At 34.5% G+C, this 14,450-nt stretch overlaps 1 protein-coding gene across 2 annotated transcripts in view; it reads right to left on the bottom strand.

The window, feature by feature from the left end:
• Positions 1 to 952: 952 nt before the first annotated feature.
• Positions 953 to 14,450, bottom strand: part of RAD21 (RAD21 cohesin complex component) — a 34,089-nt gene continuing 20,591 nt past the window's right edge. For both annotated transcript variants that reach the window (XM_043969693.1, XM_043969686.1), the window contains exons 7-14: positions 14,142 to 14,267; positions 13,627 to 13,749; positions 10,938 to 11,161; positions 9,563 to 9,731; positions 9,030 to 9,181; positions 6,452 to 6,601; positions 3,933 to 4,016; positions 953 to 2,892 (exon numbers count right to left, since the gene is read on the bottom strand). In XM_043969693.1, the coding sequence (XP_043825628.1) occupies positions 2,701 to 2,892; positions 3,933 to 4,016; positions 6,452 to 6,601; positions 9,030 to 9,181; positions 9,563 to 9,731; positions 10,938 to 11,161; positions 13,627 to 13,749; positions 14,142 to 14,267 (1,220 nt within the window). In that variant the 3' untranslated portion in view covers positions 953 to 2,700. The remainder of the gene's footprint in view (positions 2,893 to 3,932; positions 4,017 to 6,451; positions 6,602 to 9,029; positions 9,182 to 9,562; positions 9,732 to 10,937; positions 11,162 to 13,626; positions 13,750 to 14,141; positions 14,268 to 14,450) is intronic.

Raw genomic sequence — 14,450 nt, 5'->3', positions numbered from 1 at the left:
TGAAGCTGAGCAGCCAGCAATTGATACTGTTTTATCTCCCAAGAAATTCCGTAATCATGTCAAAACTGAGTTAAGGGTAGGTGTACTTCAGGAGTAAAGCCTAATCTGTACCTAATAGGTTTCCTCCAAATGATTATCCATCCTCTGCTTAAAAGACCTCTGGTAGTGATAAGGAAACAAGAACTTACATGCCAACTACAGCACTAAGAGCTTTACAAATGTTATAGTACTGTTTTGGGAAGCAGCCCACTCCACATTTGGGTAGCTCATGAGTGTCTGAGTCTGAGTCTACTTCCCTAAAAATTACTTTGTTGCTTTTAAGTTTACTTTGTGAGGATAAAGCAAAACAAGTTTCTCTCCCCAGTCTTCTATTTTCCAGGTTAAACAGTTCCAGTTCATTCAATTAACCTTCATATGACAAATTGTGTTAAATAAAAAACCAAGTTCTAAAACCCGTTGTATTTTATTAAGATGGTATAAAACATTACTTTTGGCCCTATATACTCTACTAAAATTGTGTTGGAAGTTCTCAAAAGTAAGTTATACCAAAAAAATCTGCCTGAGTTCAGAAGGTTCAATTACAAGATAAACTAGCAAGTGATAAAATTTTTGGCCACAAATCATGAAGATGGTCTAAGTTGTGGAAGGATTGCAACCTGCAAAAAAAAAAAAAATTCTATTCACTGAGTAGTTAACAAGATAAAGTGAACAGAAGCCAAGATTTTGAGCTGTTCCCCCCCCCCCCCCGCCCCCATTAAGAGAAAACAACATAGTATAGCAGTGTATAAGCACTGAATTTGGACTCAAGAGGATCTGATTTCAGATTATGGCTTGTTATTTACAACTTAGAACTTTGGGGAAATAAAATGAAAGGACTAACTAGATATGATTATCAAGCTCCCTTCCAGCTATAAAAGCCATTTAATCTCAAATTAAATAAAAATAAGAAAAATACAGCTTATAACACAACTTTTATTAGAAAAGTTATACATAACACAGCATCAACTATTTTCAAGAACAATATTAAACCTGATAAGCAACGAAAACCAGACTAACAAAATGTGTAACAAGAAACTAATGACCTTTCTATAATTAAACATTCAAATTATCTACAATGTCTTTTTACAAAGGGGGAATTCCATGGTTTACAGGCACATCATGTTGAAAATAAAGCTGCAGTAGCAATTTTATACAATTACCTTTCTCAAGAAATTGAATTATTAAAACAGTAATTATGTAGTTTCACAAATTTTTAAAACATTTCACTAATTTTACATGATTGGGGTATATATGGAAATCTGAGTCTCAAAAGTTAATCTTTTTCACCAAAAGTGCCAACGTTTATGCCAGAACTTTTAGTGTAATTTTTGCCCTAAAAAAAGTTAAGACATGTTTTTTGATAATCAACATATTCACATAATTTCTCGTTCTATCTGGTTTGTTAACAATAAAGCCTTTATTTTATTTATTATTTTTTTTCTTTTTCATTTTAGTTTTTAAAATTATAGGAACCAGGTGCAGGATTTTCTCTTGCAAAGCTATTAAAATAAAGGTCCAAACACAGGAGTGTGCAGTATTGGAAAAATAGATCAATACTAAGACTTATAATAAATACCAGAAAAGCCATTACAGTTAACATAGCATCTTCTGCTTAATAAGTATAATCAGGTAAGTGGCTTCCCATCAGTCTGTCCCTTTGACATACATTTTGTACTATTTTATTCCTTGATTTATTTTTTTTTTCATGATTTGAATGTGCCAAATAAGTGGTTCATTATCTGAAAACCTTTATATTTTAAAAAAAGCTTGATTTATATAGCTTGTGTGTAGCTAGAATTCCTCTTTAAAACTGAAAGAAAATCTGCCATTGCTTATCCTGGAGTCATAAAGCCGAGTTCAGTGTTCATACAATGAAACTAAATCCTTTGCTATGGTGGGTTGTTTATAGTAAGCCTCCAAGGCAATAATAAAAATGGCATCTCTACAATGAGCTAGAATGATATGGATTTGAACTAGATGATTCGGAGAATATTGGGAACACTTCAGCCTAAACAAGTCTGACTTTTCATCTGAGGAGGTTCAGTTTCAGCAAGAGCTTTGCAGAGATGTTTGACCCCTGCTAGATCATTCTAAGATTTTTCAGTGTCCTACAAAACCCAATTCTTAATGTTGCAAGGAACTACTAAACACAGCAAACTGCTGAGAAATTTGTCCATGGTTTTCAGATAGCCAGAGACCAGAGCAAAAAGTTTAGTGAAAATCCAATTCCGTTCTGTGAAAAGCAGACACATTTTATGATCAAGTACCCTATACATAATAGGTACTCAGTAAATGTTTTGAGGTTGGCCCCAGAGAGGTTAATTTTTCAAATGCACTAATGGAGAATTAAGATACAAATCATGACTTTTCATTGCAACTCAACATCATTACATGCACCAATATTGCACACATCTGCTCTGAACTGTTAAAATCATTATCTTGGGTCCTGGAGAGTCTATCTCCATCAGAATACAAACAAAACCCACCCGAGCAGTTTCCCTTAAAAATGAAGATGGTAAATTAAAAATATAAAAAGGGGCAAGAGATACTTTGTACAGACAAAAATCTAAATTCTTCTGTAATGGTCTTGTGTGCCCTACACATTGGGGGCAATTCATTTGTACTAGTGAAATAAACACTAGCTATAATCCATTGAAACATTCAAATTATATGGAATCTTGGTCCAGGTGTTGCAATGATGTCACTGTAAGGCTCCTCTTGTTTCAGCTCAATAGCCTGCTGCTTTTTAAGTACCAAGAAGCTGTAGAATTTTGCTGCAGCTTGTTTTCTGTTCGTATTTCGGCACAAGTCAAGCAAACTAATAGATTCTGCTCCAGTTTTAGCAAGAGCTCTCTGAAAAGCAAATAAAAGGTAGATCGTATAAGCTATAATTTGAGGTTACATTATGTCAAACAATAACTATTAGATGAGGACAAATACCTCCAAAACAATTTCTGGCCAAACCTACTAATAACACACTTAACTAAATGTACCACGGAAATGTTACAGTGATGAATTTTCTGAACTGTATCCACTCAAGATTGTGTACTCTCTTGGATACAATTTGATGGTGAGGTACCAAGTGTTCTCGTTGCCTAAGATCAGGAAAAGAAACTAAGCACTTGATCATGTTATTCTGTGGAGACCAAAGGGCACCTAAACAATTCTCACATCAATTATGTGGACCAAAATCACACATAATGCATCTTGGGATGAAGTATTATTAAACAACAGTAATTTCGTAGATATAGCCACATAATACAACTACTTAAATATAGTTTAAAATTTACCAAATGTAGTCCACAGAAATTTCGTTTACTTATATAAAAGTTTATGGAAATGTTCTTTTATATCATAAACATGATATAAAACTTTGACAAGAACTACATGGCATACACATTCCTAACTTGCCTTAAAGGGCATCTTTCAAAGCACATAAGGAAATGACTACATAAATATACAAAGTTTCCTACTTCAAATTCTAGACATGGCCCTTGAAAAAAAAGTGGTTAAAAGCTATCTTACCCATTTGATATATTCAAACAAATTTCTGACCCAACAGAAGAGGGGTATTGGGTACTATTAGAATCTACAAAGAAGGTTTCTTTTGAGAAAAAGCACCTAAGGGTTATGAATAAAGTCACCTGGCTTCATTTACAGTTTTCTTATTGTTAGTGAGTGCATAAAATTTAACAAAAGTTTATGGTACTTGAACACCTTCAATAATGTCATAACTAAATTTCTTTTCCATTTGTATCTCAAATTTACATTCTAAAAGAGATAGTTTTCACATAACCATGATTTTTCATTTTTATTATGTAAATTTGGGGGAAGGGGATCATTAATCAAATGTTCCCTGTTAACATTCTTCTCTAAAAGCAAATCAGTAATACCTGAAGACCATGAAGCATCTGCTGAGTTCTTTTGTTCCATCTTCTTTCTTCTTGATCCTGATCACCACCTGTGGCATCTTCTTCCTTAAAGAGGGTAAAAAAAATATTACAGCTGGATTAGATTTAATATAACACACCAAACAACCAAAGTGGGGGAAATAATGAAATCTTCCCTTCCCCAAAAGCTGTTGCTGAAAAATGTTTAGCACATAGCAGAAGCTTTACAGTTCAGTATGTGTGCTTAAGATGGCATAGCCCTTTAAAGCAGTTCTGGAAACAAGCACACAGCACGCCAAGATATGTTACCCTTTGTTTTTCTAAAGGCCATCCCCACAAGTTCTTGTTGCTACCAAGCTTAAACAAACACCGAAGTGCTTTATGTTCCCAAAAACAACATCCAAAAATGTATTGGAGTGGCTTTGGCTTCACCACAATTCTTGACTAAAAATACCATGATATTAAAGAAAAACACCAGAGACCACAGGATTGTTAGAATTGCAACAAAACTGATGAAGATTAGTGGATAGGAATCTAATAATGGTGCTACCATACATGTGTCATACAGTTTAAAATACTTCACACACTTCATCGATTCTATAAAATTAACAGGACAAATACTGCTATTTCAAAAATTACAAAACTGAGGCATAGAGTTTAGGAAACTTGTAGCTAATATATCCAGTACTGGAAACTCAGGTCTAATACCTTCAACTCCACTGTTCTTTCCACTCGAGGACACTGGGTTTCATGAGACCCTAAATCTGATTCGGAAAGGTAGCAAATAAAAGCTTTGGTTCAAAAAAGCTAAACTAAACCTCTGATCACAGCCTGCCAAATCTAGCCCTAAGTAAAACAAAACCAAACCAAAACAAATTGCTTTTCTCAAACTCGTGCATCATCACTAGACTAGGAAAACACATTTCACCTTTACATTCTGTTTCATTTTGTCAGAAAATAGATATTAGGATATGCTGTCTTTTCTCTGTATGGCAAATAAAACAAATAGTATTTCATTTATTGAGAAGTCACCTGGCACAATTAGGACAGAGAAAATTAGAGATTTAAATGAAAAAGGGTTTTGGATAGGTAAGAGAGGTCCAATTATAGAAGCTTAAATTGATGCCTGTACCCTCACAGATTTCCTTAGACCAGAGCTGTCAAACTCAAACAGAAATGGATCCTTAGAGTCACATACTGATTTTAGGAAAACCACAAAATAACATTATATGTATTTTATATTTTTGCTTATTTTGTTAGATAGCCAACACTCATGTTTAGCAGTGAATTTGACATCTTTGCCTAAGACTCAGTTGCTTTTATTTTACATTCCATTTTAAAGGTAAGAAATCTGCCTCACAGCAGATTGAAAGAGAAAGAGGAAAGACTGAGTAGAGAACACGAACTAACATTGCAATAAATGACACTAAGCCAGGAAACAGTCATTTTAAGGAAAAAAATTATATTCTTAACTCTGGAAACATTAAGTGAAGAGCAAACACCCCAACATAACTAAATAGTCTCTAAGGGCCTTACTATACCATATAATGTACTATTACATTACTATTACTATAATGTACTAATAATAACTACAATCATCAGTTCATAAAATTAAGAGTCAGAAGGGACCTTATCAAATCTAATACTTTCATTTTATAAAATGAGGAAACTGAGGTTCAAAGATGACTGGCCAAAGGCCTTACAGGTAACTGAAGCATGAAAGGCACCTGATGCCACCTTATTATGTTCCTTTGCATGACTGGGTATTTAAGAAAAGGTTAAATTATGTCTATAATAGTTTAGGAAGGCACAGAGCAGTCAGTACATTTCAGAAATATTCCCATCAAAAAGCATTCAAGTAACAGGTTTTGGTGTTTAAAAGGACAATTTCACTTCCCCAATGTTGATAAATAAGGTGTTGCCTGATTTCAATCTTATTTAGGTCTTGAAAATATCGGGGAAAGTATCAAAAGTCATGACTTGAGAGACACACATATCAAAAAAAATCCAAGAAAGACCCTCCATGCACCCCTTGGTAACAATGAGGATCACAAATGCTCTGAAGCAGAAGGTACCTTAGAGATTATTTTCTTCAATTCCTTCATCTTATAGGCTTTAACCTTCTCTCCAGTATCTCTGAAAAATGGAGACCTATCTTTTAGCTTGAATGCATAAAAAAAGGGACTCTCTTATGAAGGAAGTCTACTCCCTTTCAAGCCAGTTCTAATTGTGAGGAAATTACATTGTGTAGAAATCTGCCTCCCTTGTAACATTTTTGCCCTTAAATCTCAAAAAAGTGTTCAATTCTTCTTCCAAATAACTTTTCAAATGCTTCAAGAAAGCAAATCATGCCTCCCTTATACCTTCTCTGGCATAAATATATAGAACGTTGGAAATAGAGTTCTGTAGATGTTCAGTATCAGTTAATATAACCTACACATTTTAAAACAAAACCAGAAAGTCATATGGAAATAGCATAAGAAGAATGAATTTGTCGGTTTTTTGTTTGTTTTTTTAATTACCTCCTCCTCTTCTTCCTCTTCCTTATCTTTCTCTTTTTCCTTTTCTTTCTCTGGCAAAAGTTCCAGCTCCGGTATTAACTGACAGATATTTGGAGGCTCTTCTGGAGGAAGTTCTACAGGTGGGATTTCCAACTGTTGCAACTGTTCAGGCTGTTATTAAAAGAAATTATGAAAGCAATGTAAATGTAACATGCCAGTTCAAAGTGGATGAAGCTTTCAGGATTCAAAGGAATACCTGGTCAAAGGATACAAAAAGTTCTAAAAAGAATTTTAAACTATAAAACATATGAAAGATTGTTCCAAATCATGAATAAGAGAAATGCAAATCATCACCTCAGAAGTTTCACCTCATAATTACACAAGTAGCAAAGATGAAAAAGGCAGGAATAATCTAAGTTTGGAGGGGTACAGAAAGACAAGCATAGAGTTGGTGGAACTGTGAATAAATCCAATCCTTCAGTAAAGCAACTGGGAATTATGCAAAAATAACTAAAACGTACACACCCCTTGACCCAGACATTACATGGCTAGCCACATATTCTAAGGTCAAAGGTGGCAAGGTCTCATATATACTAAAATAGTCATGGCAGCACTTTGAGGAGGGAGACTTAGGATATGAAACATTACATATTCTGTTGGATATGGACCCTGCACTGCTTTACCTGCTACAAAGGATGATTTTTTGGATAATTCAGAAATGAATGTAATTTAAAATAAACATTAAAATAAAAATTTAAGGCCAAATTAGCTTCTCCTTTCTCTCCACACCTGAGATTACAGAATAATGATTCTAATATGGCTACCTTTTTCTTAAAGATAAATTTAGTAGAAAAATGTTACAAGTAAAGGAGAAATCGTGCCAACTGCTTTAAAAACTATCAAGAAAAAATTGCTTTTTGGACAGCTACGTGATGCAGCGGATAAAGCACCAGTCCTGGATTCAGGAAGACCTGAGTTCAAATCTGGCCTCTGACGCTCAACACTTACTAGCTGTGTGACCCTGGGCAAGTCACTTAACCCTCATTGCCCACCAAAAAGAAAAAGAAAAAAAAAGCTTTTTTTCACAATAAAGTTTATATGGTAAATATTTTGATAAAAGATCGACAGACAGCCATGACCAAATACTACATACAACTTATTGGCACATTACTGTTAGCTATCAGAATGAAAAATTAGACTGAAAAATTGTCTAATTATATTATCACAATGTTTTAAAACAATTTAAAGTTGGGACAGAAAAGCTAGAGAATAGAGTGAATACTAGAGAGGAATAAAAACACTAAATGTGGCTCACATTTGTAAACCACTTTGCTTATGACAAACAAATGAGATAGGGTAGTAGTTTTAAACAGCCTTTTAGTAGTGGCATCAAAAACTTCTAAGAATGGAGTGACCCCACCCCTTCAAGGTCTATCTTACATTTCCTTTCAGCTTTAGCATCTTCTGTAAAGAATATGTATGTTATGGGATAATATTCTGATAGAAGTTCAGGAAGCTCTGCTCTATTCCGAGTCTGAATTGGGACAATGCACAATACACTTAAATTTTTTTTTAAATTACAACTCCTGACCACCAGAGGGCACAGAAAGCTGGTTCTTATATAATCAAAATAAATCCAAAAGGCCTTTTCTCTATACAGGCTGGGCAAAAAGGGCTTCTTACTACCTGAGTCTTCTGCTGCTCAATTACACTATTATGATCTTATGTTAGAGAGTGCAAAAAATGAAGATGAAACACCTAGGCTTCTGGCACACATTTCCAATTCCTTCCCTTCATGGCTCCCTAAGCTGGGTAAATGAGAGTTTCCTGGAAATTGCGGCCCCCCCCCCCCCCAATATTCTAGATCACGAATACAAGGAAACAGCTACAAAAAAATTTAGGGAAGTTTATACCTAAAATGAAATCTGCAAAATATAGCAAAATTGAATCTGAGGCTGTCTTAGGTCTATTAAATGCCTCACTTTATCTCTGTGTAGTTTCCCACATGGTAAGTAGAGCATAATCAACCAGAGACCCCAGAGTTCCTGTTCCCTGAACTAAAAGAATAAAGATTAGGGACTTAAGATCTGGGGAATCAAGAGTAGCACTGATGAGAAGAGATAAAGAAAAAAATCCATGATACTTGTCTAATCATAAAAACCCTTAAGAAACAGAGTATTTCAAATCTTCATCTAAATTTAAGTATTTTTCGAAGGATTAACAAGGAGGATAATTCCTCTACCAATGTAGATTCTTAACTGTTCAACAAAAAGGCTGACTGGGCCATTGAAAAATCAAATGACTCTCCCAGCCTCACCTGGCCATTATGTACAAGGAAACTTTGAACACAGATCTTCTTAACTCAAAGGTTATCCATTATGCCATGTTCTCTATTAGGATCTAAAAACTACGAATCCTTTGAATCGAGTGAAAATCTTTGCTCTTATATTTCTTCCCTTCATCAATAATACTTATCACTATGTGCTTGATTTACTTTGATGCTTTCTCCAAAGAAAGACTAACATACTCAAATATCAAATAGGTAGTGTAGAAGGCATACCAAAATCCTTTTGTTATACCATGACATTTTCTTACTTACAGGTAACACGGGTTCTGGCTCCACTTGCTGTGCCTTGCGTTTTACTCCTGTTTGAGGTGGTGGTGGTGGCATGACAGATTCATCCAAATTGGTTCTGCTGCCCTCCATCATTGATTCCTGTAGGTGGCTTGGCTCTTCTATAATAGGTTCATCTACAAATCATCATATAAAGATTAGATCTGACAAAGTTGAGAGGCCCATTTCGATACTATTTCATTACCAGTATGAAGCTGTTTTTTTTCTCCCAAGGTTGAAAAGGCTATACTTTACTCATATCCTATTACGACAAATCACTATTTTTTCAACTAAAGCTTGCACTTCTTCCCCTTTCACCCAACACCCCTATCAAAACTGATTTTTGTGAAACCTAAAGTGGCCTACAATGCAAATATTTGCTCTGCTGTATTTCTATTTATTTAGGTCCATTCAAAGAAATTCTACAGTGTAGCCAATATTCTGACTAATGTGGTAATTATTCATGAGTTTCAACCTAAATACCAGTTTAAGCTTGGAAAAAGAATCACATTACAAACCAATAACATCATGTTGTTGTTGCTGCTGCTGCTGCTGGGGCTGTTCCTCTCTGGGTACCTCTGGATTTTCAAAATCTTTCAGGAATTCATCCAAATTGTCTGCTTCTCCACCTTTCCTCCTTTTCCTAAGATCTTCTGGCACAAGAGGTGTGAGACAGCGTGTAAAGAGCTAAAAGAGATGTACATGAAAGAATAAATAACAGATTCTACACCAAACCTCAGTTATACTAACGCCCCAGATATCCTGAAATTGGCTTTCTAAGGGAACCTCAATTGCAACAATCTGGAAATAATAAGAAAAAAGTTTTCAAGTGGCCCATGAAAGAATGATACCTTTCTTTTGTGCAACCCTCAACCAGATAACTATAAAATAAGACAAAAAACCATACTAACAATAATTTAAAATGACAGACAATAAACCTTTATGGCCAACAATTAGGGAATGAGTAAATCAACAGAATAGGATAGTAAGCCATAAAAAATGACAAATATAAAGAATATAAATATATGGAAAAAAAAATGTCACACAAAAAAATATCAAGAGAACATGAACAACTACACACTGATTACCACAATATTTTTTTAAAAAAACGAACAAAGAAAACTTTCTAAAGTCACAGACTAAGGAAGCACAAAATAACTTATTTTGTTAAAACATACTGCTTATACAATTAAAATGTAAATAACTGAAGTTTTAAAGGTTTTATTTGGAGATTTATTCAGGGTTTTGTCTAATTTTCTTAGTGTCATCTATATGATTTTTTTTTTTTGGGTGAGGCAATTGGGGTTAAGTGACTTGCCTAGGGTCACACAGCTAGTGAGTGTTAAGTGTCTGAGGCCAGATTTGAACTCAGGTCTGCCTGACTCCAGGGCCAGTGCTCTATCCACTGTGCCACCTAGCTGCTCCTATCTATATGATTTTTTAAAAAGTATTTGCAAAAATTTAAAAGAATTACTAAAACAATACAATGTTTGTAATGATTCTGAACTAGAGCAAAAAAAAAAAAAGTCTGGGCATTCCAATAGGTAAAATTTCCTTTTTGTGCAATGCCAAATATGTAGTAGTGGAATGGAATAAGTATTGAATACCTACTATGTGTGAGGTGCAACATTAAGCACTTTATAAATTAATATCAATTTGATCCTCACAATGGCTTCTGAGGTAGGTGTTGTTATAGCCCCTACTACAGTGAGAAAACTGAGACTAACAGAAGTTAAGTGACTTACTCAGGGTCACATAGCTATTAAATGTTTGAGTATAATATGAACAGGTCTTCCTGACTCGAGGCTCAGTGCTTTATCCACTGCTCTACCCAGCAGCCTCTGGGTCACCCAAAGATAATCAAAATCATGTGAGATGAATTTCAAATGTTACCTTCAGTAGTCTATTGTTCCATAAAGGCTGAGCAGGCAAAGAGAAAAGTTTTTCTACTCCTCCGGTCTCTTTCCACATCATCAATTTTTTGGTGGGTGGTGCCAGATCCAAAGTAGTAACAATATCAGAGTAATCGCTTAGCTGGGCTCTAATTGTCTTGCTATCCAGCTCTTTTACGCTGTCAACAATCAGTTTCCTCTTTCTTTTGGCTTTTGTTTCCTTGACTGGGAAGACAGACATTAGTAGAATATGTTGTGTCATAAATTTAGAGGCACAGGCTAAACTACATATTGATAGACAGCATCTAGGCAGAGAAATCTGTACATATCTAAGTCCTTAGGCAACACTCTTGCCTTGTACTCTTAGACTTACCACACAGACCTACACCAGTGTAGATAGACTCTGACACATAGAAGGAAATAGTTCTAATTTAACAATATTAAAACATCAGAAAGTTCAAAGACGAAATTGGGTATAGATAATAGCGAATGTTTTTTATAAACAAAATGATTATGGGATTTGTGGATGGAAGAAACGTTGGAAATCAACTAATCTGAATCTTTCATTTTACCTATGAGCAAACCAAATGCAGAAAAAAAAGACATGCTCAAAGCCCCAACATCGTTAAGAGTTGAGATTCAAACCTAGCTCCTCTGTTGCCAAAAATGCTTCTTCCACCACTGTAAAACAAAATTTGCTTTGTGGTTCTGTACAAGAACTTGTTCTAAATAATGACCCTGAGGTATTAAAAGTCCCCAGGAACCTTGTGAATAAAATTCAGGGAAGATTAAGTGTTGCATGTATTTTAATTTGTTTAAAAATTGGTAACCCAAACATGGTACCTATAAGAACTCTCAATTAATCAAAATAACAAGAATATCTTGTCTTATCACCACCTGTGTGACATTGGACAAGACATTTAACTTTTCTGGGCCTCAATTTCCCTATCTGTAAAATGAAAGTGTTGTACCAGATAACTAAGATCCCTTTCCAGCTCTAAGTCTATAACCCTACAATATATTCTCCAACCATTGTAAGTTTATTGCAATTTCATTGCAAATCTTGTTTGACACAATTTCTTGCCTTTTGAATGATGTTCATATTTATTATTTCATTTTATCCATAAACAAAATCTTTACCCTGGTAATCCAAGACGATCTTGTGACTGTGCCTCACCAAATAACTAAATTAACATATGAATATATTGAAATAAAAATGTAGAAATTTGATACCAGTTTTTTTATTTTACAGCAAAAGCTCACTAAGATTTCATAAAAAAATAAATGAGCTTAAAATTTATCCCTGCATTATCTCAAGGAAAAAAAGGTTTGCCAAAGCAGAAGACATAATCGATTAAGATTCAGGAATGGAGATTTCTGAGTTATATCCCAATACAAATTTTCTCCTTGTAGCTGGAACCTAGAGATAACCAAGAGGTATACATACCTTCAATAGTTTTAAGATGATCTTTACTTAGGTACTTACAGCCATTCATAGATACCTACTTCCATTCATGTATGTAGTAATTAGTAATTAGAGGAATAAAGAAATAAATTCTGAAAAGCACCTCTAGGACCAAAGAGCTTTCTGTTGTTGTTCAAGTAATTTTAATCCTAGCTGACTCTTCATGGCCTCATTTAGTTTTCTTGGGAAAAGATACTGGAATGGTTTGCTATTTCCTTCTCTAGCTCACTTTATGAGGAAAAAAACTGAGGCCAACAAGGTTAAATGAGTTGCCCAGGGTTACATACCTAGTGACAAAGGTTGTATTCTAACTCGGGTTTTCCTGACTCTCTGCTCAGTGCTCTACCCAAGGCACCCTCTAGCTGTCCAGAGTTTTTATAGTTATTAAGACTTTTTATACTTTTGCTATAAATGCTTTATTTTCCTGAATAATTCATTCTGGAATGTGTAAGTGCAAGCTTCTCCCTAGATTTATCCTTTCCCCTTAACTCTCCCACCATTTTTACTCAAGGTCCATTCTTCAAAAAAGACACTGCAATTTTAGTTTCAGGATTCACATCTGGTATTCAAGTTTAAGGCAAACAATAGGTGTGATTGGGAGAGGGTGAGGTGTGGATGGATGTAGATACTCAACCTCACCAGTAAGAACTTTTAATCTGCATTTTTGACCAACAATTTCCCAGACCCATCAAACTGGAGAAGTGTTTCTTTTACTGTATTGTATAGATGTTCTACATGTTTTTAGTACTCAATTTTAAAAAATGTATCTTTAATTTGTATACCACTTTTAGTTTTAAAAAGTCCTTTATCACCATTTTTCTTATCATTCTTGGTATTTTCTTATTTATACCATTCATTTCTTTTAGAGTTTGGCCTAGTATTGTATTGTTTACTGTCTTGCTTAAGATATAAATCTAACTTCATGTACTTTAAAAATGTTTCCATAAAAATAACTGCTAACCACAAATGTAAATTCAACCTCTTTTATGTAAACCCTGCTTCTCTAATGAAATTAGACATTCTAGGTCTGGGACTATGTGCATACAACTACATGTTAGCAAAAGGTAGATAAACCACATATAAGAAAAAGACTTGCCTAAGGTCATACAGTGGCAAGTCAGAATTAGTGCCCAGGTCTCTTACCATAGTCTACATAATCAAGATTCCTTTAGACACCTAAAATTTCCATTATTAGGAGTAGTCAAAACATATTTTGTTTACTCACCAGTGATGTCAATAGGTTCCAAAGCAAAGGCTTCCTCTTCATTTGGAACAAGTGTTGTTTGATCAGTCATAGTTGGTAATGGTTCAACAGGGTCTACTGAATCTGGACTATCTGGTCCACCCACTATTAAAAAAAATAAAAACAAAGACACACAAAAAGTATTTCCACCAAGAACTCCAAAGTCAACCAATACCCAGAATTCCCCTATGAAATATAAATGCCCTTAAGAGAAAGAATCAATTCTCAGAACCCAACTATATATAACCCTTTCCTCCCAATTCCTTTTCCCACTTGAAAAATGAGTCCTAGTGTGAAAAAGGAAAATTAGAAATAAGGACTGCAGTAGAAAATTACTTTCAAATCTAACTAGGGATGTCTTGATGTAATGAAGTTACAGATACTGATGTACAAAACAAATTTACTCACTAATCTCTCATGTTAAATGTATTCTGGATACCACACAATCCCAATTAAATTAAAATACTAGAAACACATTCATAAAGAGGCATACTTACTTGATACATTGTCATCATCATCCATATCATCATGTGCAGGCTGCTCTGGCATCATGACCCCTCCTTCAGAGAGGGCAGGTGGATCATCAAATATACCTCCATCATTATTACTTATAAGTTTGTCATCTGAAACAGTAGAAAAAAATCCAACTATAATATGAAAGACAATAGCTATTAGACCCCAATTACTAAAAAACATAAAACCGCATGAACATGTTTTAGTGAGCTCATGACATCCATCCAAGTCTAAAATGAACAGAAAATTTCTTAATTATAATCTGAAGAATAAAATTGAAAATGAAAAAACTT

Source organism: Dromiciops gliroides, chromosome 1, assembly GCF_019393635.1.
Source record: "Dromiciops gliroides isolate mDroGli1 chromosome 1, mDroGli1.pri, whole genome shotgun sequence".
Lineage (NCBI taxonomy): Eukaryota > Metazoa > Chordata > Mammalia > Microbiotheria > Microbiotheriidae > Dromiciops > Dromiciops gliroides.
The sequence above is the reverse complement of the archived record's forward strand: the minus strand, read 5'-3'. Positions and strand labels throughout refer to the sequence as shown.